The sequence below is a fragment of the Ischnura elegans genome, chromosome 4 (assembly GCF_921293095.1).
Source record: "Ischnura elegans chromosome 4, ioIscEleg1.1, whole genome shotgun sequence".
NCBI lineage: Eukaryota > Metazoa > Arthropoda > Insecta > Odonata > Coenagrionidae > Ischnura > Ischnura elegans.
Genome location: NC_060249.1, coordinates 58,674,796 through 58,700,744, shown reverse-complemented (window position 1 = coordinate 58,700,744; position 25,949 = coordinate 58,674,796). Strand labels below are relative to the sequence as shown.

The 25,949-nt window shown below is 40.3% G+C and overlaps 1 protein-coding gene across 1 annotated transcript in view; it reads right to left on the bottom strand.

Annotated features, from left to right (window-relative positions):
• The window catches only part of LOC124158148, a 524,623-nt gene extending 499,237 nt beyond the window's left edge, over positions 1-25,386 (bottom strand). The window contains exon 1 of the mRNA XM_046533332.1: positions 25,013-25,386. Within this exon, the coding sequence (XP_046389288.1) occupies positions 25,013-25,377 (365 nt within the window). The 5' untranslated portion in view covers positions 25,378-25,386. The remainder of the gene's footprint in view (positions 1-25,012) is intronic.
• Between the last annotated feature and the right edge of the window lie 563 nt (positions 25,387-25,949).

The following is a 25,949-nucleotide window of genomic DNA, read 5'->3' as shown; positions in this document are numbered from 1 at the left end:
TCGGCACTCAGACGTATACCCATATTTAACCTTAGCTTGCAGTAATTAATTCTCATAATTCATTTGAAAGAATATTCCATGAGTCCCTTTAAATCATAAATAGGAGTCCTATGAAAAGAAATATCTGAAAATGGTTTGTGGCGTTGAAGTCTCCACGGATGAGTATCAGAGTAAGCCAGTTGAGTTTACAATATAAGCATTATTTCTCACTCAGGTACCGTTGAGATTCACTACAATTGAAGCTTCGGTTGGGAATATGTCCTCCACGATATTGTTATACATCATCAAAAATTACGAGTTTCTTTGCTTTATTCTCCCCATCTGTTGCTATTTATTTCTAGTCCCTGTTTTGTGCCGCACACACCATCGACGTTGACAGCCGGACATGGTACAAAAAATACGCCCAGACGCCACCACAACCTATTTTCTACCTGTGCACATATAATGAGTATTACTTCTTATTTAAAATGAAACACTATTGTTTTTTTGCGATGAGGAAGGTATAAAAATTCCACAAAACGACGCCGTCAGCCTTTTCTGATAAAGGAAAAGAACGTTTGCGCATACATTTATTATTTATATTTCCAAGGGCATACAAATACGCATCCATTCAAGAAATGTCATTACTCCCATATAACTCTGAAATAATTCTCAGAATAAAAACTACGGGGACACTCAAACGGAAGATTAACACGGCTGGTGCAGTTCCGAGTCAGTCACTTAACTCCCGCACTCCAGAACGTAGATATACGTATGTACTCCAGAACGTATACTCACATATATATATACCGATACATCTATTCAAGAAATTTCATGCACCCACTATACTCACAAGAGCTTGGCGCCCGTCCAAGTTTCTTTGGCGTAACGGTTCGCGAGCATTAGGCGAAGAGGGGGAGGGCTGTTAGGAGGAGAGATATATACGGAGAAGGAAGGAGGGTAAAGGGTATGGGTTGCAACGGCGGAGTGGAAGCAAGGGAGGGTAAGAATGCACCGCGCGATAGAAGTGCACGGGGCAGGAGAGTGATGGACCATAGTTAGGAGCATGACTAGAGCCATTGTGCAGAGCATTCGTTACACCAACCGTAACCTCTCGGGGAAGGGCTTTCGCTTTCCGGCACACATACAGTACCTACCTACCACCACCACCACCCCGCGAATGTAAATATATGTATCTATATAACGCACTCACCCACGCACACGTGGAGCACTTCTCATACGAATGGGGGTTTAGAATTACGACGCTCTCCCGACGCGGAGGAGCGGAGTGAGCGGGGTCGTTTTAGATTCGATGCTCGGCGGATATTGCCGGAGCGAGCCGCCGCTCGCAAACAATAGTGGCGACGGCGAAAAGTGGTCATTTGGCTATAGGCGGGGAAGAGGAAGGAGGAGGAGGAGGATATGGCTTTTCCTCCCATCGAGAAGATATCGCACCGGGGTCTCCTTCCGCCTCTTTATCCCCTCGGGTGGCATCGATCCCTTTCGGAAGATTGTCACTTTGTCACAATGGTCGCCGGGGCACGCGAGATGCAAATTTTATATGCATGAACATGTGAGCGTCGGGAGACGTTCATGGTAAAGTATGAAACAAAACAATCTCATCTCCGCGTCCGCTATACTACAGATATTGGGGAAGTGAACACATTTCATGCATTCATGAAGAATGTAGAGGGAGAAAATATGTAAGCTAATATTAAGTCTCGCGGAGATACTTCTACATTCCACCCCGCAAGCCGCCTCAAAGGGCGAGTGGCAAGGGGCGTTAGGATATCAGCCGTAAATGTTAAAATAAAAAATTCCCTCATTATTTGTGCGAAAAACGAATCCCTACGCCTGTCCTCTCGGCAAATTATCTCTCTTGATTTGTTTGCTTCCGTCGGACCAGCGTAGACGTAGCAGAAAAGTAGTAGAGTAGTAATAAAAAAGTAGAGTTTTAGACGATCAGTAAAATGATAACAACGTTCGATATTTTAACGACAATAGGAAATAATCAAGTCACGACCTACTGAGTAGCAAATAAAGGTAAAGTATCAGCGGTGAAGCGGTGTACGCTAAAGCAGAGAAGAGAGCAACAAACTGTTCTTATTTCAACGAAATGACACTAGGGAAGACATAATATCCAAATAAAGCTTCAATTATAATGATGAAACGGCTATGATATCTGAAAGAGAAATGAGGTTTATGTAAACTCCACAGGATTCCCCTTCCTCTGCATAGAGATTTCAACGCCACTAGCCAAAGAATAATATTCCTTCCCTTAGAACACGCGTTTATCTATTTTAAGGGATACATAGAATATATTCTTTTAAATCAAATGGAAATCTGTCAAAATAAAGCCTAAAAATAATAAAAATTACACATGAAGAATAATTACTACAAAATTTTCCAACTTTTTCTTTTTAATATTGATCCTCAAACCACCTTTTCAATTCTTAAAGCGTTAACTTGGCTGGTCTTTAAGTCATTACGATTCTTAATTATTAATCAAATGGGTCCAAGTTTCTCCATTTGAATTAAAACGAGCCTCAAGTAAATTAAAACAATTTTCAAACCCCAATTCGAGGAACTTTTCACCTAAAGCACATTTTAGCTTATTTTTACGCAGTATTTTTATCGCCTTTATTTGCAACAAATTCGTCGATCCTGGCATTATGTTTCTCAAGACATTAATCCGGGTCCCTGTCAATCGCTAACTCTTTCCACCACTTCTACGACACGGGCAGATTCTGCACTTGAGAAAATGTGACTCGAGATAGGTGCGATCGAAAAAAATTATTTAATGAATACTTTATTTTCTTAGGAAACACATAAAATATTTTTCCGTCACAAACCTCACACGTCATGCAAACAAATTTGATTTCCGTTTAAATTTCCGTTTTTCCGTCACAAACCTCACACGTCATGCAAACAAATTTGATTTCCGTTTAAATTTTCTTATCGTTCTTCTGCATAGGCACGGAATTATTAGGACCGGAAATATCAAGAAGACTTTCTTTGGGTGGTGAAAAAAGAAATTGAAATCGGTACCACAACATCCACTTCCAATATTACGAAGGGCTGACGGTGTCACATTGTGGAATTTTAATTCCTTCCTTCACATGAAACGTAATCCTTTTGTTTATTTTACGTCAGACCTTAATAATGACATGCTACATTGCATTAAACAGGGTCGGAAAAACAGCAAGTATGGAATAGTTTAAAGCTATTATATTATTCTTGAGAATGGAATTCCATTTTCAAATCATTTCTTGTTTTCCTCATCTAACTAAATCTGGAGAAACACACTTCCTTAAACTGTGAGGCTTCCTTAAAGAACAAAATAAATACTGCATAACTTCATTCTACCGCATGATTACAGGACGGAGACATAATGATTTAATGCGACGTGCCAAAGAGGAAAGGAATATGGTCCCCAAGTGTCACTCTGACGTGACTGCAACAGGAAGAAGCCATTACCGCGTGACAGATTGGAGTCTTCGATTGAAAAAAGAAATATGGGTGCATAATGTTTTCGGTTAAATGCAATCTGGATCGGGAGAAGAGAAACCGGAATATAAAAGAATGGATTTAAAAATGGTAAAAATGAAAAGGAGAAGAAAGAGAATAGAGGAAAAGGGGTCACACTTTGACAGGAGCACTGAGGAGTGGGGAGAGATTGGAGGAATAGCACGAGGACGAGCTGAGGGTAGGATAAGGAGATCGCTCTCCGCCGAACGGTTGTCACTTATCGGACAAGCGCGAAACGAAAGATAATAAAGGATAACTCAGGGCGCTAGAAACGATTTAACCTCCTGACAATTCTCTTCTCTTCCTTACTCCCGTCCTCGCCTCTTAAAGACTCGGTTCATGACCGATTATAATTTACATCTAGTACCATAAGTCTCGGTACAATTGCCACGGGAATTCTGAAACCTGGAAATCGTAGTGGTCTGCACAGTGGCCCGAAAAGCCTAAGGTCCATGGTTCGATTCCGGGTCCAGGGGAATTTTTTCTCAGGGAAATTCATCTATACTCGATCATGATGATTGGGTGGACCGAGTGGCCGGCTACGCAGTGATAAAGGCCCGGGCTCAAATACCAGCACAAGTGTTGGTTATCCAGCCGAAAAAATGTTCACGAATTGACTCCGCTAACCTCAACAACAGCGTCACTTATTTCATAAAGTCTAAAAGCAGCACAACTTAATTTGCCTAGCCCTCGAGTTTAACTATTCCAGCAACCAAAAGATATCTCTTACGTCGAAGTTCACGCAACTGTTTTAAGAATTTTACGTTGGCTAACACACTCAATACAAAGTCTTGAATGAGCGTTGTAGTCATTACATCATCAATTCATAACTGGAGGATCGAAAATTGCCAATTTATACTTATTACTTCACACAAACCACAGCTCCCTGCGCCCCGACTCACAATAGCTTTTATATAGATTTAGATCATAAGTCAAAAAGCAATCTACGGCTATCCTTTCCATTTTTTTATTCACTGAGACGGATAAAGACTCAATGCGTTCTCCGCCTCTGCCTAGAGCGATAAAACAATGGAATATGAAAATTTTCATTGAATAATATGGCCATAGAAATCTCCAGGAATGGGAATGATTCGGTGGTAACATGAAGCACAATTATTACTGGCTTACCGCACTCAAAACTACGATAACTCTTAAAGCTTACGAGGAGATAAATATAACAATAAAATCCAATATGTATATCAACATAAGGCTGGAAGGCGGTACTTGGTGGAACTTGGTGACAAGAAACTAATGAAGACACACTTTTGTGTGTTCCACAGGAGTTTTAATTACCGACCCAGGTTTCGACAGTACACTATGTCATTATCAAGGTAATCTTGATAATGACATTATACAAGGTTATACCTTGATAATGACATAGTATACTGTCGAAACCTGGGTCGGTAATTAAAACTCCTGTGGAACATACAAAAGTGTGTCTTCATTATGTTACCAATATGTATATATTCTAAATTAACTGTCCTCAAATCTGAATTCGAACGAGAACCGTAAATATTAGGATACTATTTCTTTTTAACGGTTCAAGACATTGGCGTAGCCACGGAGGGGGGGGATTTCCGAGGTATAACCCTCCCCCTCTTGAGCCTTTAAAAGTACTGCCTTCACTTGATTTTAATGAATACTCGAACAAAATTTCTGTTTTTGGTTCCTATTAATCGCGTTTACAACTTTAAAAATCCCAAAATTTTCCGAGGAAGGGTATCGGACCTTGCCCTGATGTAAACACACCCCGGAACGGCCGCGAAATCTCCGGTAAACCTCCCACATTTCAAAGTCACTGACTCAAGACCTGGATAAAATAAAATGAACGTATGTGAGAGAATAGTACTCATTAGATGAGGGTTCTGATTGCTGCTGTCTCTGAAAAGTAGGCGATCAAATGATTCCCACTGCTTGATTAATTTCTGGAGCGCCGTTTGGACTTCCACCAGCGCTTATAATACGTACAATTGCTTCCCATGTATTAATGTCGTATTTGCCGGAACGCACTCAACTGAGACTGATTAACGCCTTTAGAAAACGGAGCGAAATGATTTCAACGAGGACAAGAGCCATTTGTCACGATCAGACGACATTCACCGCTTTAGATGTATCCACAATGAGAACACACCAATGTATGACCAGATTTCTTCCTGTCTACCGTTTAACTTTCATCAGCAAAAAAATATATATCTGTTTCAATACCCGGAGGCACCGTTATAACATGAAATTTTATGGTGGTGGCGACCTATTATCACAGAGAAAGCGGTTATTTGGCTGATTTTTGTAAATTAAACACCTTTCTCCAGCGGTAAAGGCTTTTAAGATAGAGCTAGGAAAAAATACAAAATTTGCGATCATTTACTGTTCAACTAACTTCATTGCTGAAAGCATTACAGCAGCCCAAGGCTCAGCTGTATCACCTTCATAACTTATTTTTGTTGAAAGCTGAAGAAAATTAAATTTTTTTACTGCTAAGCGCGACTTTCATATAGATATTTTATTCTTGGCATTATATCTGCCCTTCTAAATCAGTTCACTGAAATCTACAATGAAAACTTCTACTCAATGTCGTTTTAAGTGGTCAAGAATGGTTTAAAATATTCTCTTCCATAATACCTGGGTCATAATATTAGATGACAGCGCACACGCCATATTTAAAGTAATAAACTTGGTTCGGGGTCTATTTTCAAAAGGAAGATTGCTCGAGGGATTTTGGGAAAGGGGACCGATATGCATAAATCGATGACACAAAAGATATTTCAACAAAGATTACAAACGACATCCTGGAATTCTGTTCGCAGCATCTATAAAAGATAAGACGCTCAAATCATCTTGCATACCGTGGAGAGGGGGAGCATAAAAAAACCGTATTCGCACTATCTTATATTTTCATCAGTTTATCGAGGAAAATCGACACCACTGATAATCGGCATAGAAATGGCCCATCACGGGGCTCTTCCATCTATGAATACATTCAATCCCCGAACGCTTTGATACTGAGCTCCGCTAAAAACTTGGAACATACAGATTGTTTCAGTAGGTATCTGCAATACTTCAGGATATGGTATGAGAGACAATTTAAAGCATTCTTTGTCAATGAACATGGTGAGTCGCAACTCCTTAATTGCTGAACTATGGCAACACAAACATTTTTTGAATGCGCTTTTCAGTTCCCATGAGAACGGTGTTTCGTATATATCTAGTCTTGTCGACCTTTTATTCCATGCTCTGGATTATTAAGGACATTAAATAATTAAGATTGGACGAAAATGCGCCATTATAATTGTCTGAAATAATCTCAAAATGGGAGAGATTGCGCAATCAAACTGTTGATAATCACTCAAAGTTTTCTTTTTCATTTAGTTCAAATATTAACTGTTTCGGGCAAATATAATCGTACATTTTCGTCCAATCTTAATTTCTTCATGTCCTTAATAATCCAGAGCATTTAATAAAATGTCGAAAAGGCTAGACGCCCAAGAAAAATCGTTTTCATGTTAACTGCAAATAGCTTCCAAAATAATGTTATTGTTGCCATAGCTTATTAACTACGGCGTAGTGGCCCCATGTTTATGGACAAAAATGTTTAAAATTGTCTCCCCTACCACTTCCTAAAGTATTGCAGTTTTCTCCTCAAACTCCCTGTATTTCACGCGCAGCAAGAGTTCCTGCACGCCAACTACTTCATTGACGTGGTGCCGGTCAGGACGCTGGCACGAATGGACTTTGAAAAAGCTGAGCCAGCTGGACCTTTTCATTATAATTCAATATATTTTATACGCCAATGACTGAATTAAAGTAAGATTAACGCAAGGCACTCGTTTAATCAGCACGTATTTATGGATTATTAAATTGCGACTGGTACAGAAAAAACTTAAATGATTTGAAAACAAATATTTAGAGAGAGTTTGAAACTCAAATGGACAGAGAAGCATAGATAACAAGAAGAGGGAGGAGAAAGTGGATGGTACATGGCGCAATTTCAAGTGCTTCATGCATGAATAAGTGTTTAAATTTAGATTTATACTTATATCTAGATTTATAGTTTCAAATATACCATGGGGCGTGTCATGGAAACTTGCACGGCAACAGCAGGCATAAATACAGAAAAGCTGATAGCTATATTTTTCTTCATTTTTAAAACACAATATTTTCGTTACAAAGAATGCGGATTACATAAAAATGCTATGAGGACTTAAAAAGCTTAAATGCCTACTGTTGAGGAACTCTGTGACGAAAAGTGATGCATTACATCAAATACAGCTGAGCATATCATGCACGCAGGGGAATCGTAATATTGGATTGATTATTTAAAAAATTTGATACACATTAATTTTCGCAAAAAACCCAAAAAAAAGTTTCATTATTTCCCTCTTAAACATACAACATTGGGAAAGATCTAATGTTTACCCATCAACGACAGGATCCGACAGGTTCAAGTTGAAAAGACTACGAACAGCACAGAGCGAATTCACCGACATATTCTCTCCTCGATTCAGATGAAGGAGTCACTATTTAAGAGGGTCACATTTTGATGCATATTAATTTTCGTATATAATTCAAATAAATATTTCATAATTTCTATCTTAAACATACACGAATTTAGAGGGATTTAATAGTATTTACCAGTAAACTACAGACTCCAATTTACCTAAGCTGAAGTGACTACGACCAAAATAGAGCGAATTTTCCGGTATATTCTCTCGTCAGTTCAGATAAAGGAGTCGCGCATTTCAGAGGGTCAGCCACGACGAGGGATTATTTAAATGAATCGGGACCAAGTAACCCGAAAGAGGACGAAAAGAGAAGGGAGAAGCGCGCGCGTAGCAGGTTAATATCGAGATGAGGAGAGAGGAGCAACCGGAACGGCTGAAATGAACGAGTCTCGCTCCGCTCTTAAGAGCTCATCATAAATTTGCAAATCGTTTACATTACAACGTCCCATAATCGAACCGTTACATAATTCAGAGATAACAGAGAGAGAGGGAGGGGGGGAGAGAAAAGAGTCGCTGGTAACGGATTTAAGGATATGAGTCACATACGAGGGCGAGGAGCGGGGTGGAAGTACAAGGGCGATAATCGAGCGAATGTGTTGGAGCGAAGGAGGGCCCGAGACCCATGGAAGATGGGAATTTGCAAAGCGCAAGAGGTACAACGCTACGGAGAGATGCTTGGTCCCAGTAAAATATAATTTTTTACGGTATTATAAGCGTTACGGTAAGGCACCCTCATTTATTTTCGGCGAAAGACGCCGTAAGGTCTTTCCTTGAGTAAAAAAATACTTCTGAGCGAAGAACCAGCAAGGAATAAGGTGGAATCTGATATCAGCATATGAGGTTAAGATATTTGCTGCGAGTCACATTCAAGCATATGCATTAACTTCTCTTCAATACTTTTGGCTGGTTGGTAGAAGAAAACAGGGTAGCACTTTTTCCATAAGTTTTCCTTGTAGTAAAACTTATGGAAAAAGTACTAACTTAATAGTTTCAACCGCATGGTCACCATCAGGTACGTGAACCATCATGTACCTGATGATGATCTAGCAGTTGAAACACGTAGTACCAGAGTGAAACGTCAGGAAAAATCCATCTTGTTTCCTTCTGCATTCTTTACACTACATTTCGCCTCAGTCAAACTTACTGCTGGGTTAAACGATAGAATACAATCGAGGTACATGGTTTAAGGATTATGAGACCACGAGGGGAATGAATAAAATGATATAACACGATAGGGATACAGGAGAACACACTTTTTGAGACGGTGTAAACAGAATGTTTTTATGAACCACCAAAATTCAACGCGGTAACTCCCTGAGGAACACCAGGGAACCAAATATGTAGGGTTACGGGAAACTAAGACACGAAATCTTTTATGAAAATTCATTAAATCTGAATGGTATTTAAAATATCATGGTACCTTTCACTGTCGTAATATGCAGCAGTTAAAATTAGTAAATTAAATATCGGTCAGTCTGTCAGAAGAATATATACCTATTATTTAACTCATTCGTGTAACTGGATAAAACATCCGAGTCAAAAATCCTTCTCATTAACGCTTAGGGGTTAGCTTAAATATCATTTACCATCCTAAAAGGTGACTACTGAAGCCCAAATGCAGACGATAATCCATTAATCCAGATTACACCATTAAAATCCAGACACGTTAAATAGACTAATTTCGAATATGAATGCAATGGCCGAACGAAGCAATCAATCAAACAAACAATCATTTAACAGTATCAGCACTGTTCAACGACCTAATTTTTTGCATCATTTTGGGAATACATGGCCAAGTCCTCGAATAACGACAACGATAGGGCATAAGAACACACGAATATACATACACAGTGCATACCAAAATACGTATCTACCGTGATTTTCATGATTTAAGTGCACCGATCAATCAACGAGATCATCGCAATTTAAATTACAGCTTTGGGATGTGCTATTCGCAAAGTGTAGATCTCTTTCTCATCGAGATAACCGGTCTGCTGCTAAACTCCAGGTCCAAAGGTTATATGCGAGAGGTTTTGAAGCTACCCTAGTTTTAATTCTTATCTTAAGATCTTCCAGAACGGAAGCCGGCTACCGTATCAAACGATGCCTTTTTTTACGTTACAGCGCCAGGAGACACATCCTGAAAGCTTTCCGCATTCTTTGGGCTATCCTTTTTTTACTCGACTCCAAAATGTTAATATAGCCAAATGAGATGAATCTATAAATTTATCGGGGTCCTTTTTTCACAGCCCCGAGATATAAGTAGCAGGCTGGAAGCGCGTTGAAGGAGTCATCCGGTGAAGCCCAGTGGGAAAGATATGTAAAATAAGATGAACGGTAAGATTAACGACCTACGAAACAGCAGCGCCGCCCCGAGATAAACCAAGTCCATATCTGATGGATTGAAAAATGCCCTCATGCGATGTGATGACAGATTTTATCAAAGGACAATGTCAAGTTTTCGCGTGGTCAACGACGTAGCCGAACCGAAATTATTGCTGTTTCATGTTCATGTGCTTATCGTGATAATATTTTGACAGCGGAGAAGAGCCCAATAATCTCAAAATATTTATTTGTTATCTATTTTGACCCCGCTGTGCCCAAGTACTTCAGCGCTCAAAAAGCACTTTCTCATTCCACCAATATAAAGTACAGCATTGGCGTTTACTAATTGTAAGACACAAAATCATGGATTGTACAGGCACTCTTCCACCAAAATAAAGTGTAATACGTTTTCCCTCTAAAGCAAACCAAATTGTTGACTTTTTACGGTATAGATAAGCGATAAAATACTTTAGACGCCTGTCACATTTCGAATGATTTATTTCAAATATATATGGTAGCCACATTCATGTGCACCGTGAGTTGCTCCTAATACAACAACATATAATGACACATGCATGTAATCTAAGGGAATTAAAAATTCCTACAGTTATTTAATATAGCAAGTAAGGCTACCAAAATTCAGCAAAATACCCAAAGTGGCTAACCTACTATTTCTAAAACTAAGAAGCACCGTAAGTAAAAAAATAAGTACGCTTCAGAAGGCCATTATATTCTTGAAGCGTGGCCCATAAAAACGTGTCTCCATGGTGATGCTGACTTCGTAAGTTACCGTTTTAATTAAATCTACATCTACTTCTGCCATGATCCTTATCCATAATTTCAGTCACAGAAGAGGGCGCTCAACACATTTTTTCTCTTAGACAGCGTATTTGAAAAACATACAGTTTTGTCCCAACCAAGTACAGAAAGGCTGACATTGAATTTACGATACAGCACAGTAATGCCCGCTATAATGCGATTCAAATGTAACACACAAAAATTAATATCTTTTTCATTTATTTCTTGAAACCTCTAGAGATATTTTGAAAACTTTAAGGATAGATATGAAGTCTAATAGAGATTTCTAAATAATTTTCCTTGAATTCAAGAAGCACGAAAAAAGTAGTTGATTCAGCGCGATTTTGGAACCTTTTCTCTGTCTTCAGAATATTTTTCATCAATTGATCCCATACTATCGAAAACAGCACATTTCGGCCTTAATATCGACAATTTCACAATTAAACGTGCGCGAATAACCATATCCTAGATTGGGGCAACCTACTCAGGTGAGAATCGAACCCGTGACTCTAGTTTAACGGGACTTTATCCCGCCGCCACCGAGGCCGAAAAACTATAAATCAAAAATCTACGATTAAAGGAACACCGTCACACAAAACCATGTACTTGGAGCCGAGAAATCAAGCGATGAATACATGAGAATGTTGATGATGCGTAGCTAAACGCTTCCATTCGCATCTTATTAAATCTAAACGACCTGCAGCACATACCTGACAACACCTTCCGCTTTAGGTATTTTCAACGCGTATTCCAAAATAAGATTCCCAAGAGGGCGGGGCACTCGGTTGCTGTTGAGAATTTTTCGGGTTCAAATCCCGGAAAATGCTTTTGGAAAGCACCATACATAAATCCTCGAAATGCGGTGAAGCACAGAGAAAGGATCCACATCTCCATGCCCTAAGTGTAATAAATGCACACTTCCACATTTCAAGCATTACCTTCTCGAACCAAACATTTAATTGAAGCATTTTGTGAATGACTCTGAGGAACGATTTTAAGAAAATTTCTTCCACTTCCATAACATGCCAAGTAACGAAATTAAATACGCTAAAATAAACCCTGTCGAGCCATAATGAAGGTTAAAATAATTATAATCAAGCACTCCGTCTCAATAAAAATAGCTAATACCACTTTATTTACCTCAAAAGACTCAAAAATGCCCACTTGATGCATGGTATACTTTAGACCCGTATTGAAATCACAATAATTTCATGTGTATGGATTCCCAATGTTATAAACATGTTTGGTAATCAACCGAGAAATCAATGCGTAAGAGACGCAGGAATCCACAAGGATAAAAGCTTCTACTTTATCATGCAACCGCGATACACGGCGGGTGTAAGAATATCAGGCTTAAAATAGTGCAAACCTATGCCCTCCAGTTATGTTTGCCGCGAGGATGTGATGAAAGGCTTCCCCAGCCCTTTCGTATGCAATGCATGCGTGAATATCATTATATCCCTCCCCCGTTGTTATCCATGATTTAAAGCATCTTTGAAGTAAAAGCATGCTTTCCATACCCTCCTCTTAGTTTATATCAGCCGCACTAGAATGGTTACTAACACTTAGTCGCTTCGAGATGAGCCGGAATCAGGATCACAACTTTGATATGCTTTATGGTTTGGGCAAATATTTATACACCGACCGTGGTTTATAAAGCACGACATCCGTCTCCAGTGCCACAGTGTGGACTTGATACGTCAACACCTTCCTCGGTTAACCCAGTCTCAGATTCACCTTGGAATGAGATGGCTTGGTTGCCGAAATGATAGCATACCTGACCGAAAATCGGGAGATCCGTATTCGAATCCCGGCTAAGGAAAATGAATTATTCACGGCGAATTTATTACTTGGTACAAAAATAGTAAAATTATTAGTATACTCATATTGAAACACCAACAATCTGCTTTAACTATCGCATTAGAGCACACCAAGGAGTGGGGACACGCCAGCATCGGTTTGTTTATGCATCGCTAAATCGATGAAGACTTAGACTTCGAAATATTCTCATCGGACTTAAACGTTCATGCGCGAAGCCAAGACTGGCGGCTATAACTAAATCTCAGAAGAGGCACAGCAGCATATTTCTTGCGCACGACGTCCAACTACCCCCATCTATATTCACCAAACGGAGCTCGCATTAAATCCCCACATCAAGCCAAACGTCGGGGAGTTACGGTAACTTAAAACCCGCCACGAGGAACACACACAATTTTATTTGTGGTAGTGTCCTAAAGAAGTTAGGATTCGTTAAGTGGGCTGTGTAAAGGTTCTCGGATGGAAAAGCGAAAGAGTTCTGCTTCTCCGCACTTGTGAGGCCGCACTTCGAATACGTGGCTAACATATGGGATCCAGAGCAAAGATATTTGATCCGTAAACTTCATAAAATATAGAGGAAAGTTGCGCGATTCGTAGAAAATTACCGCACAGAGCGTTACGCTGCTTTCATACTGGCTATGCTAAGAACCAGTGGCGTACCGAGGGGGGGATCCGGGGGCTCCGGACCCCCCGAAATATTTGAGCCTAATCACTTTGCTTCATTCAAGAAAACAAAATATTGAAGTATCATGTCTTAAAAGATTTCTTTGTACAGTAAAATATTTCCGATTATGAAAAGTGTTAAAATTAGTTTAATGCCCTCTACTTAGTAGTTATTACCCTATTTAAACAAAATCCAACCCTGGTTTTGGACCCTCCCCCGGACGAAATTCCTGGCTACGTCACCGCTAAGCAAAGCTAGACTCAGAGGCTACATACTAGGTTAAGACTGCATGAGAAATTAAGAGCACACATTTTTGAAGGCAATACGGAGGACGTCTGAGAATCGCAACATATTTCCAGGTCATAAAGAGACGATAAAAATAAATTACATATCTTGTGAAGGGTAGGTGCAGGAATTCGTATATTATCTGAACAATAAAGGGCTTAAATAAATGCAAAGTCAAACTCTAGCGGTAAAATTTCTTGCAACGACCATCTAAATGCATATGTATCTTCGTACCCGTTGACGGGTGTTGTCCAAACAATTCCCACCACACGCCTATCGAGGTGGCTGTAGGGGTAGAATTTAGATGTAGACGAGAGTGTTTCAACTGCACCCTTCACACTGATGCCAAATGGTACGCTGCTGGGAAGTATTCATCATCATTGGTCAACAATCCTAGGATTGGTTTGACGCAGCTCTCCACTCAATTCTCCTATAAGCTAATCTTTTCACACCTACGCATTTCTTCTCTTTCACATCTCTCTTTACTTGTTCCATATATTTTGTTCGAGGTCTTCCTTTTCCGTTCTTGCCTTCCACTTGTCCTTTGACGATTGTCTTCATCAGGCCATCATGTCTCAAGATGTGGCCTTTAAGGTTATTCCGTCATCTTATTAAGGTTTTCATGAGGCTTCTCTTCTCTCCTACTCTTCTTAAGACTTCCTCGTTACAAACCCGGTCGTTCCATTTGATTTTCATCATTCTTCTGTAGCACCACATTTCGAAGGCCTCTATCCTTGCTTTCTCCGCTGCGGTCATTGTCCATGCCTCACTTCCGTATAGGAGCATACTCCAAACGTAGGTTCTTATAAATTGTTTCTTTACTTCCATATTTAAGTTTCCCGCTGTAAGCAGGTCTCCCTTTTGGTGGAATGCTCTCTTCGCCTGGGCTATTAAGGCAAATAATTAATAAAAGACGGATACAAAAACATAATTCCTAACCGAACCCTTTCAGCAACTTATAAGCCACTTCGGTCAAGGTATTACGTCCAAGAAAACTCTGTCACTACCATGAGTCGAACTAATTCGTAGTCTCAGGCGTGACTTCATTGAGTTGACTTAAATAATGATAAGTCAAATTTTTTATTTCCACATAAATTTATTAATGGAGACCTAGGGTTCGACGTCGTCATCTGGTTGTTTTGAATAGAAGAAATTTTGCATTCAACTCTGCCAGATGTGCCAACCTACCACGCCGAAACCTAGGTTGTCCATCAGCAAATTTACGTGAAATTACAAAACTTTACTTTTCATTACACAGGAGTCGAACCTTGGCCAACGAAATAAGAAAAATCAGAACTACAACCACCCTTCAGCCCTGATCAATGCCTACTTCCGGGTCCTCTCAAGGTTACCCTTCCTCCCTGAGACGGTAAATCAAAGGCCTATTTCAATGCACTCTCGCAGGTACTCCTTCGCAAAGCGGCATCAACACGGGTTGAGTTATATCCCTTCGGCGGCCTAATGGATGTTGATGGATGGACCGGCGGACGCCTCGGCGAAAAATGCATCATCCTAAAAGGTGCGGGTGGCCTCTTAGAAGATTTCCCACCGCGCTCGCTCATTTCCAACCATTGATTGGAATACTTATTGGGGCAAGTGGGAAAATGAGAGAGCAAAGGGGTGCAAAAGATGCCGACAAAGAAGAAACCACAAAGGGGCCGAAAAAAATTGAACACCCCCTCACTCACAGCAGAATAGACCACGTATTTTCAACACAGCCTACCGCTGTTGCATCGTTTCCTATATTAACGAGACTGTACCTAATACCACCTCCCCACCTCCTATTGAACGCGTTAACTATCGAGACATTTGAAGTCGCAAAGGAAGCATGCTGTCGAATAAGCAAGCTTTTGTTCTCGATAATATCTGGAACAATAGTGAAAGGTAACGACCGCCGGCAATTAAGATTGATGAAGGGGAAAATGAGGTACGGGAAAATGGAGAGAGTGAGGCGGGCAATGCTCACTAAGAGAGTATAGGGAATCTTTCAAAAGGATAAGCCTTCTGAGTACATGGGACGTTAGTTAGGCGCGTAAATGTAGTAACAAAACGAGGATCGATACATGATTAACCTGGATTAGCTTTCCGTCAATTTGGAAGCCGTCGCATTCCTCAGGAAAGGATATAACTGGTGGAAAACGAGTCTCGCAATTCATTTGGAGAATAGGCTCTTCTGAAATAGGGTAACATGCAATGCTAGTTTAACCTTTTGACGGTACAGAAAAAACAACGAAGGGAAATTATACTTGCCGTATGACAACAAAATTGCACTAGAATCAGCTAATTTTAACCTAACTCGTTTTCAAAAATCGCAGCAACAATTTTCATCGGAGTATTAAAATATTTTTAGTTTCAGCCACGATTTTATTATTCGTCATTGAATTTGCTACTGCCCAATGTGAGTAATTAAACACGTTTTAAAAATACCGTTACCATACCATACTATTACGAAATATTTTTAACTATTTTCATTCTAATATTGCGCACATTATATTGGAAACAAATAAATCGTGGCTACCATGCACAATAATAAACAAGTCCCTAGTTTCTCGTTGAGATGCATTCAATGCCCCACAGAAAACATTGCATTTTCTTTGCATCGTCTTAATCTGCCGAGAATACCAAATGAATCACTACAGATGATGAAAAATATATGATATAGGGAGGAAGTATTATAAAAAGTAATTCGTGTACAACGAATCCACAATTATTGAAATATAATAAAATGCTATTTCATTCAATGTAGCGAAGGAAGTGGCTGTAAAAGCACTAGAAAGAATATAATTTCAATGAACTCTCTTCCAAATTAACGGAAAGATAATGGAGCCAGAGACAGGAAATTTTGTATTCGACAAAGGATGATATGCCAAAAAAAAAGAGGTGTGGACAATCAAAGGAGATACGGAAAATTCTGCACTAGATGACAGTTTTGCTGACAAAATAAACCATAAAAAGACCTGAGGATAACTTCGAGATATTTTCTGATAGGTACAATAGACGCAAGGGAATGACACTGTCAGAAGTGAAAGAGATCTCCAGGAGGGGAAGAAGTCAAACCTTACTATGAGTACTATTTCTCGACGGCAAATTCCATTGGTATCCCTGGACAAACGTTTCTTTTACTATGGCAATTTCCATAGCCAATGAAATTTTCTACACACGCAAACGCGATCGATTCCATCCAACACTGACCATACTCGAGGATTCTGAAAAAGACGCAACACACGAACAAAGTTCAAACCCTTCAAGAAACGACCTTCGACGACTCATTACTCGCGGAGGATAAAAATAAAATGAAGAAAAACAGGCTCAAAATATGCATATTTGGAACGTTGAGAAACGGCGAAAAATAAATGAAAATTAAAAAAAAAAGGAAAAGACAACGCTCACTCGCGAAGCGCTTCGCATTTTTTTTTTCTTCGTCTATTTAAACATACGACTTCTCACGGCCCTAAATTATTCCGGCGTGTCTTTAGGGTAATCGAAAAGAGAGGCGTGAAATTACCCCGCATGGCACGGGCGGCTCGGCGGCATTGACGAGAATCGAGTTCGCGGTCAGGCGGAAGAGAAGCGAGCGGGCTCCCCCTTTCGGGAAATGGAAAATATCCTCGGACGGGAGGCCGCGGGAAATGAGCGAGGAGGAGGGAAATGCGCTTTAGGCCCGTTAGAAAAATGGTGAGAAGAACAAAAGACGACGCAATAGCGTAGAATAAATAACTTTTAGTCCGCAGACTACAAGGAATGTGTGGATTATTTCCGAGCTAATGTAAAAATTGGCTCAATTGCACAAAGGGTTTTCCCGGTTTCCGTTGACAAAATGGCAAGGAGAACAAAAGACGACGCAATAGCTTAATATAAATTACTTTTGGTGGATTGTGGATTATTTTTAAGTTAATGTAAAAATTGGTTCAATTACACAAAGGTTTTTCGAGGTTTTGGGAGAGTGAAATTTATCCACAAGATGAAGTTAAATGGGTATCCTACGCATTTCACGAGAATCTTCCGAAAACAGAAAATAACTTTAACACAAAATCTCTCCTCAAGCCGTTACGCAGTGATAAAGTAGGCAATAATAGCTGAAATAATAGGGAATATTTACGAATTGAATTAAATGAGTTAATTAACAAAAAGTATCATTTAACTATCTGAGCAAATATGTTCTTGTAAAATCTAACCTTTTCTCGAAAAATCTACACTTATAGGAGATTATGGCTAAAAATTAAAGATACCTTCTCACATGCAGCTGCCCCAGCGGTTGAAGAGGCAACATGAACAGACCACAAAAGCACAAAATAGTAAATAATAACTCTCAGAAGGTTAATGAGTAAAGGAAAATATCCAAATTTCAGTAAAACTAGACGCATTTACAGCATGGATTTCCTTTAAACCACAGCCAAGACTTTTTGCATAACGTAGTCGTTACTCGAAGAAGCACAAATAATTCCTACTATCGACGCGCAAATGAAAGAAATAACATTCACACACCTCTATGAGCGACGAAAAAAATAACAGTATAAAAGTTAATTTTTAACCAGCATATCACTGAAAATCAGCAGAATATTTCGAAACACAGTAAAAAGTGGTTCGATACAAATGGGAGTACCTAAAAAGCAGGCAAGAAGGAATTTTGCTCTGCGTAACCCTTACGAGGAAGTTAAATATTATAGCAGATCAGTCCAAAAATTGAAAGAAAAATAAACCCCTCTCACATGCCGCTCCTTCAGTCATTAAAGAGGTAGTTATGAAAAGACGACAATAGCGTAGTAAAAACAATAGTATTGAACCGGTATACTATGAAAATAGAGGGGGAAATCTCAAAATAAAGTATTAAGGCTTTAATTCATTGAGGTTGATCTATCTATTGGGACAAAACTTCACGCATTTAGCAGGTGAATACGTCCAAGCGTAGGTAGACTTTTGGCACAATTTAACCGTTGCACAGAGAAATCATATTTCTTAGGAGATCGTAGAAATGATTAAGTAACCTTCACGCATATTTATACGTGCTATTTTAGTCAGTAAAGCGGCGATAAGGATATCAGAAAAATCGCTCTACGATAAATAAAAACTTCCAGTTTGCGTGCTAGGAATGAAAACGAGGCCATTTTCCACGGACTTTATTTCCAAGGATTCATCAAATGATTTTTTACAGGAAGTAGACATATTAACACAGCCAGACCCGTAATCAGTGAAATTTTATATATTTTTGAAGATCTTAACAAGAAAGTTAAAAGAAATCTTCGAACAAAGAGTCGGTAGTGACAAAATTGACTAATTAGATTGTCTCCTCTTAATTTTTTTCTAAAACCCTCATATGACTTCATTCCAATTTTTCTACGCGACAAATCTGTTTCACTTTTATCGTAGAAATAAGACTCGGTTGACTACTAGTCTAAGCATAAGTGCTGTCACTAACCTTATCCATGCATAAAAAATACAGAAACAAAAGTAAGTGATCTGATTACTCGCCCCGAAACATAGTGCTTTTAAAATGATAATTAAATTTAATAAAAAGAGAAATAATACAGCTCATTGCATACTCAAGAAGCTATAAGCAAGGAGGTAAAATTAAAATAGTAACCATGTCCCAGTCTCCAGAATCCATGAATGACAACTAACTTCAACGCTGAGGCGTGGCCCTAAAGTGCAAGCTGTAAAAATGATTATTCTTTAGCCTGAAAAATTCGCTATTTTTCAGTTATTACCAAGGGCTTACGCTTGGTTACGCCTCATTCATTAAGCATATGAATTCCAAAAATCTCCGACAAAATCAAATTTTTAAGTCAATCACGCTTTGTGAACTTTCATCAAAAACTTGAGTGATAGCAAGTTTCTGCGCAAAGCCATCGATGCGCAGTAATCAATTTGGTACGCCATCTATAGCTTCAGAAAAATAAAAAAAAAACAATCTGAGCTTTTCCCGGTGAATAGCGTGGATGAAAGCTTCTCGGGTTTCCAACCGGGTCAGGGTCTGCATGGTGTGAGCCGACGTTTCGTTGGGAGACTTTCCCAACATCATCAGCCCTGAGGATGTTGGAAAAGTCTCCCAACGAAACGTCAGCCCACACCATGCAGACCCTGACCCGGTTAGAAACCCGAGAAGCTTTCATCCACATAAAAAAAACACTTTGCTGAAATCGGAAATCAAATAAAAATAGTACCTTTATTTTTCCCGACAGAAATTGCCAAATAATTAAATTAAGATAAAACTAGATCACTTTAAACACTTTAGATCAGAAGGATTTGGTGCTTTCCCGGCGAATCTTGCTGATAAAGTCTTCTCGGGAAAGCAGCCGGGTAAGGATGGGCGAATTCGCCCTGAAGACGATGGCAGAGAAGGCCATTGAAACGTTGGCAGCAATGTCCATACTTACCCGGCTGATTTCCCGTGAAGACTTTATCAACTTTAGAACAATTCACGGGACGACGGGAGTCAATCTACCAAAATTCGAGCGTCGAAATCACTCTTGCCACGCTCCTATGGAATCGAATATGGTATACGGAAATTCGCACGAAAAATGCATATGCTTAAGCGTGCGCCTTGGAAGCCCTCTCCAGTTCATACTATAAGCAATTAAGAGGGAGTGGTGAGTGAGATAGAAGACTTTCATGCGCTCAATAGCCATGGTCTAAGCTCTTGATTGCGCCCGGCCCGCGAAGTGCCGTTAGAGTAGGATTTAAAGAGATGTTATTTATGCACGATAAAATTTTAGTGCCAGAAGTTCCAGGCCAGCCAAATCAATTAAGCTTTCGAGAGCTCTTTTCACCAATTATATAGTATCCATGATATTTCAGAGATCCCATAATTACGCATTTTACAAAGGAGCTGCATCTTAAGATGATAAAAGCTATAGAAATTGTATCGCGTGTAAAACTTACAGCGTTTCTTATATAATCTATCACTTGTAAATGTTTCAAAGCTCACTAAAAATGTTTAAAGTAACGGCGAAAATTACATGCAATATGAAGATGCAACGGCGGCATATTCTATTCAGCTAGGCCTCATAGCAATTGAAAGTTTCCAAATAAAAGGTATTTTTAACGCAAGAAAAACGATGTCGTATTGGGTCCATCAACTTTGCGATACACAAATCAATTGAATCCTAATTAAAAATCAGGAGGATGACCCTTGCCACTAAAATTATACCACCGCTTATAGCCTCCGAGGAAAATTGCACGCGTCACTTTAGGAGTCGTCACACGTCAGTCGCTGGGCGAAAAATTAAGGCATTCTCAATAATTGTTAAAATGATATTGGCGTGTCTCAATGGGCAAACGATGAATTAGCTGCGTATTTACGGGCACGGCATAGTTAAATGCATGCTAATTCTGTACGTAAGAACATTAATTTTTTCATACAACCGCAAGCAAGTAAATACCGTATGTGACTAAAATTACCCGCTTCATTTTAACCTGGATAGGCATAATTTACAACGCCAATAACAAATAGGAACACCCTTCCTTATCTTCAAGAGAAAAAAACTACAGTTCAAGATTATAGATTCTGGAATGAATTTGTTTCACAGGAATGATGCTGACAACAACGAAGTTCAGTTCACAAAAATCACACTCCCCTGCCAGCAAAAATGTAGAATATTAATTAATATTCCAATCCTTTGCAGATACTATTAATAATAAATGTCATAGTACCGTAAAATATAACCACTTCTCAGCCTAAACGCATAGAAAAGGTTAAATGTATGGCGAATAGAGAAAGCATTTCTAATGCAAAATAAAGTATAAATTTGAGGAGAAATTTACTAATGAACCCTGCCATTGAAATAGTACCGGATCAAAATCGAGAAATAGCATATTTTAGGTCAACGCAATAATTTTCCACTGACTGGATTCAAACACAACAACATTCGAGCTTTTCATATCGCATACCCTTCTGAAATAATAAATCGAAACAAGTCTGAGGAACTTAATGATAATTGTAATCACCCGAGAATTCCATGGAAAGATATCAAATGTAATTAAGTTCTCTTCCATGAAACTGCTTCCAGCATTTGGCTACATTTTGAAGATATGATAGTAAGTCGGACTGTAATGAAATTAAACAGGAAATACACAGGATAACGCCCACAATTACGGCACCATTGGTTAAAAAACAACTTAGGGCTATAAATCTATATCCGACCACAAAGAGACACTAATCCAAAAGAGACACTAATCCATTTACGGAAAATTGAGACAACTTGTACATCTGCACAAACCGTAAGGACGTCATGCAAGGAAAGAAAAGGAGAGATGGAGGATAGGATAATAGAAATAGACAAGACAAGGGGAGAGCTTACATTCAGGATTGGAGACAAGAGAATCCCTTTCCGGGACAAAAAATAAGCTATATCGAGCGGCGGGATTGCAAACCTAAGCGTAGGCATTTCCGGCAGATAATTCCCGACGAGAGATAATCAAAAGCGGTCGCCAATAACTGAACGTCAACCCCGCCGACTCCGAGGGAGAATCGGACCTCGAGAGACACTTCATCAACACACTCGCGAGTACTTTTCTCTCATCCCCGCCGAAGCTAACACATGCAAACACATACCGGACTACCGGGAGCTTTCCTCGAAATGAATGGACCTATATACATTTTTCTCTCTCTCTCTCTTCAAGCCACTGCGGCGTCTCCGCCCTCAACACTTTTCTCTCCAACCCTCTTCCCACACATTCTCCCTCCCGTTCGTGCATGTGTGCACCGGCGATCAAAACTCCAGATTGAAAATCTAGCTCGGCAAAAGACACAAACTTATAAAGGCGACGCGCGGTGCCACTATATCAAACGGCGCCTTATCACTCCCGAGTCATCGCAATTACAATGCGAGAACTGGACCGGGCACACGCAATGCAACGCGTGCACACGTTCGGCTTCCAACGAGACGAAATGAGATACCAGTCCTCTCGGAGCACGTGAACACAATCGCTCCGCGCTGTCATTTCGCGGGGCGGATGTTATGGAAGGGTTCTGGATGATGCTCTCTGTCGAGGGTCCGGGAGGTTGCGAGCGATCGGTGGAGCAGCTGGAAACGCCGCGTTTGATGCCAGGGAGTGGCTCAAAAGTTGACAGCGTCTTTTCTTTTCTGGCTCACAACCTATAAAATACTAACCTTGCGCGAGATCACGACCTTCTTCATCGTAAATCCTATTGTAATTCATATTCTTAGAGATATGTGAGTGAAATAAAATACAAGCAACTTCCTGATCAAGAGCTTTTGCCTATCAGAGTACTAAATGGACAGCGTAAATTGGATAACCACTCTAATGCTCGTGCTATCGGATAAACACTCTAATAATCGTGCTATCAATGATCTGAAATTATTCGCCGCATAGAAACTGTATTACTTTTAAAATATTCCTCACGAGGATAAACTTTCTCATTTCATAAAACCACTATCGGACGACATAAGCAATTGCTGCACCTGCTTGAAAAAATATGTCTTCACTAAACTTTACAAAATATTCCGCTTGAAATGTAATTATACCCTCCAGTCAAACATTGCAATTCCATTAATTAGAGGCCCAACGAGAGGGCATTATCTCTGAACTTATAATATCCATTTACCTCATTTATTTCTATTAATAACGGTAAGGGTCACCTTTTACTCAGGCGCCAGTTTTTAAAACTAAAAAGAGGCTAAATTTACTATCTACCGGTTTCAAGTTATTAGATTTTTATTGCAAGGAAATATTCACTTGAAATATAAAAAAAATCCGATAAATTAACTAAATTTTCAAAAAACACCCTAACATCGTAAGTTAAAAACCAATTACAATGAGAAATCAGAATTCAATTTCATCCATTAAAACAGAAAATCGGCCTTAAAAGATATATGCGAATTCACTTTTTGTAAAATTGACCCAATCACAGTCACAGATCCATAAAGAGGAGAATATATTCTAGTAACCACATAAAGAGACGGGAAAAAATGATGCACGTATATTGGTACTATTGCCAAGCGTTGAAGTCTCCAAAGAGTCCAATTTTATTCACGACAACACTCGAGCGTTGAAGTCTCCATAGAACAGCGAACAAGTAAAACAACCTCAATGGTAAAAAGGACATGGAAATGAGACTAACATAATCCATTCAATGAGTGCCAGCGAATTGCTTGACGAGACGGAAAATCACAACGGACCCTCGCAATGGGAACGTGGGCGGCGATTGCTGGAGCTAACTGGGAGTGCATCAAATGGAAGGGGTACGAGCATCGGACTGCACTCTTGAAAACAAAGCCACGCATCGCGTCGGCCGTTCCACTGCACAATACCAGGGAATTAAATCACAGAAAAACATTATAAACACCAGATCGGCCTGCATCACAATGTTCATAACACCCGTGACTAATCATGGATATGTTCAAGACCCATACATAAAGAACCCTTAGGTCAATAAGTTTGCTCTTTGTCATGGTGATGCATTAACAGCCAAAGACAAGATTATATTCCAACCCTAGAATAAAATGCCCCGCTAAACTTTTAAGACGAGGAACATAATCAACTGTCCATCTTAACCACCAATCCCTAACAGTAATTGCAAACGAACAAACCACGTAAATGTGAAATGTCAACCGCAGTTATATTATTCTGGGGTTTTACGAGCTTCCAATAAGTATGTTACATATGATCATCTTAGTAAGACACGAAACAAATACAATGTTCACAAATTAGGAGAGTAGGAAACTAAACCGGGAAGTTACAGACTAGACCAGCGTGGCTAGAAAATAGGAAACTGTAAGCCAATTCACAACACATCCAAAATCGTGCCGCACCCAATTTTACCGATGGCCATACATCACAAAACACACCAACTTCACCAACACACTGATGCGAGAGGGGCACACCTAGTACACACACGGTGAGAGGGCGAACGATGCTTCATAATTGATTGTACTCGCTCCCACAACACGTCCGAGACGGCACAGCGAGGCGTCCGAGAACACTTCGCAATAGTGGGCGTGCCTCGAAACCTCCGCGCCGGGCGAAGACACACGCGACCGCCGAAATCAAGCAGCTAGGGCTGTTGGGGAGAACGTGTTGCCGCCGAAGACCGAAGAGGGGGGTGCTCGCTCTGGGGGCAATGGGGAGAGATATGGAGAGGGTGTGGTGTCCTCACCTCTGTGTCCTCGCGTATCCTAGCACGGTGCTCACGAGGGTGTCCGTCCTGGAGAAGACGACCTCAGAGGCCGCAGCAGCATGGACACCGAACCTCCGACTCGTAACCAACAACACCACCACCTTCTTCCGCGTGCTCTCCGGCGGACCAGAAATAAAAAAATGTTTCTTTGATAGGGTTCGTAAGCACAGGGCAGTGCGGTGGACTCCACACGACTGAGGTCTAAGCCTTCGCCTTACGCCCACGATCCGACTGGCAGCCTTCCCCCACCATTCCATCCGGGCAGACCCCCCTCCGCTCTCTCCTTCCAACTCTCCCTCCACAGAGAACATCACGCAACACCACCCCCACCTTTGGCCACCCATCCCACACACACAGGGGATACCTTACTCCCTTTCCTCTCTCTCCCGCCCCTTCCTCCTCTGGGCCCCACACTCCTCCCGCTTCCTCCCCACTATCCTTTTTCCCTCAGCGCTTTCCCATTGGTCGAACGGCCGGGACACCGTGCTCCCTGGGCGGGATCCCGAGGCGGTGGAGGGCGGGTGCCATTCCGCGGCTATGAAAACAAGGGCTTCTTCTTCAAGGAAGTAAAAACCGCAATGGTATTTTACGCCGAAAAGGTATTGTTTTATAGTTTTAAGAGGGTGCGAGGGATGGTAGGCTCATTTTATCGCATTTTTTTTCACGAGTCTGATCTCGAGCCGTCAAAGCGGTGGCGTACAGCCTTCTTTCCGGAAGTGGCTTCGGAGGAGACTCGAAGAGATCATTGCGGGAACTTCAGAGAAAACACAAGGCGTTTTTTGCGATCGAGTCAGATGCTGCGGAGCATGAGTTCTCACAGTCCTTCACTAGACCGCAATCACACACGTATGCCTAATTATGGAATATAAATTCACACTGGGTTAATCATAAAGGAGGCGCATCATTAGTTTACTAA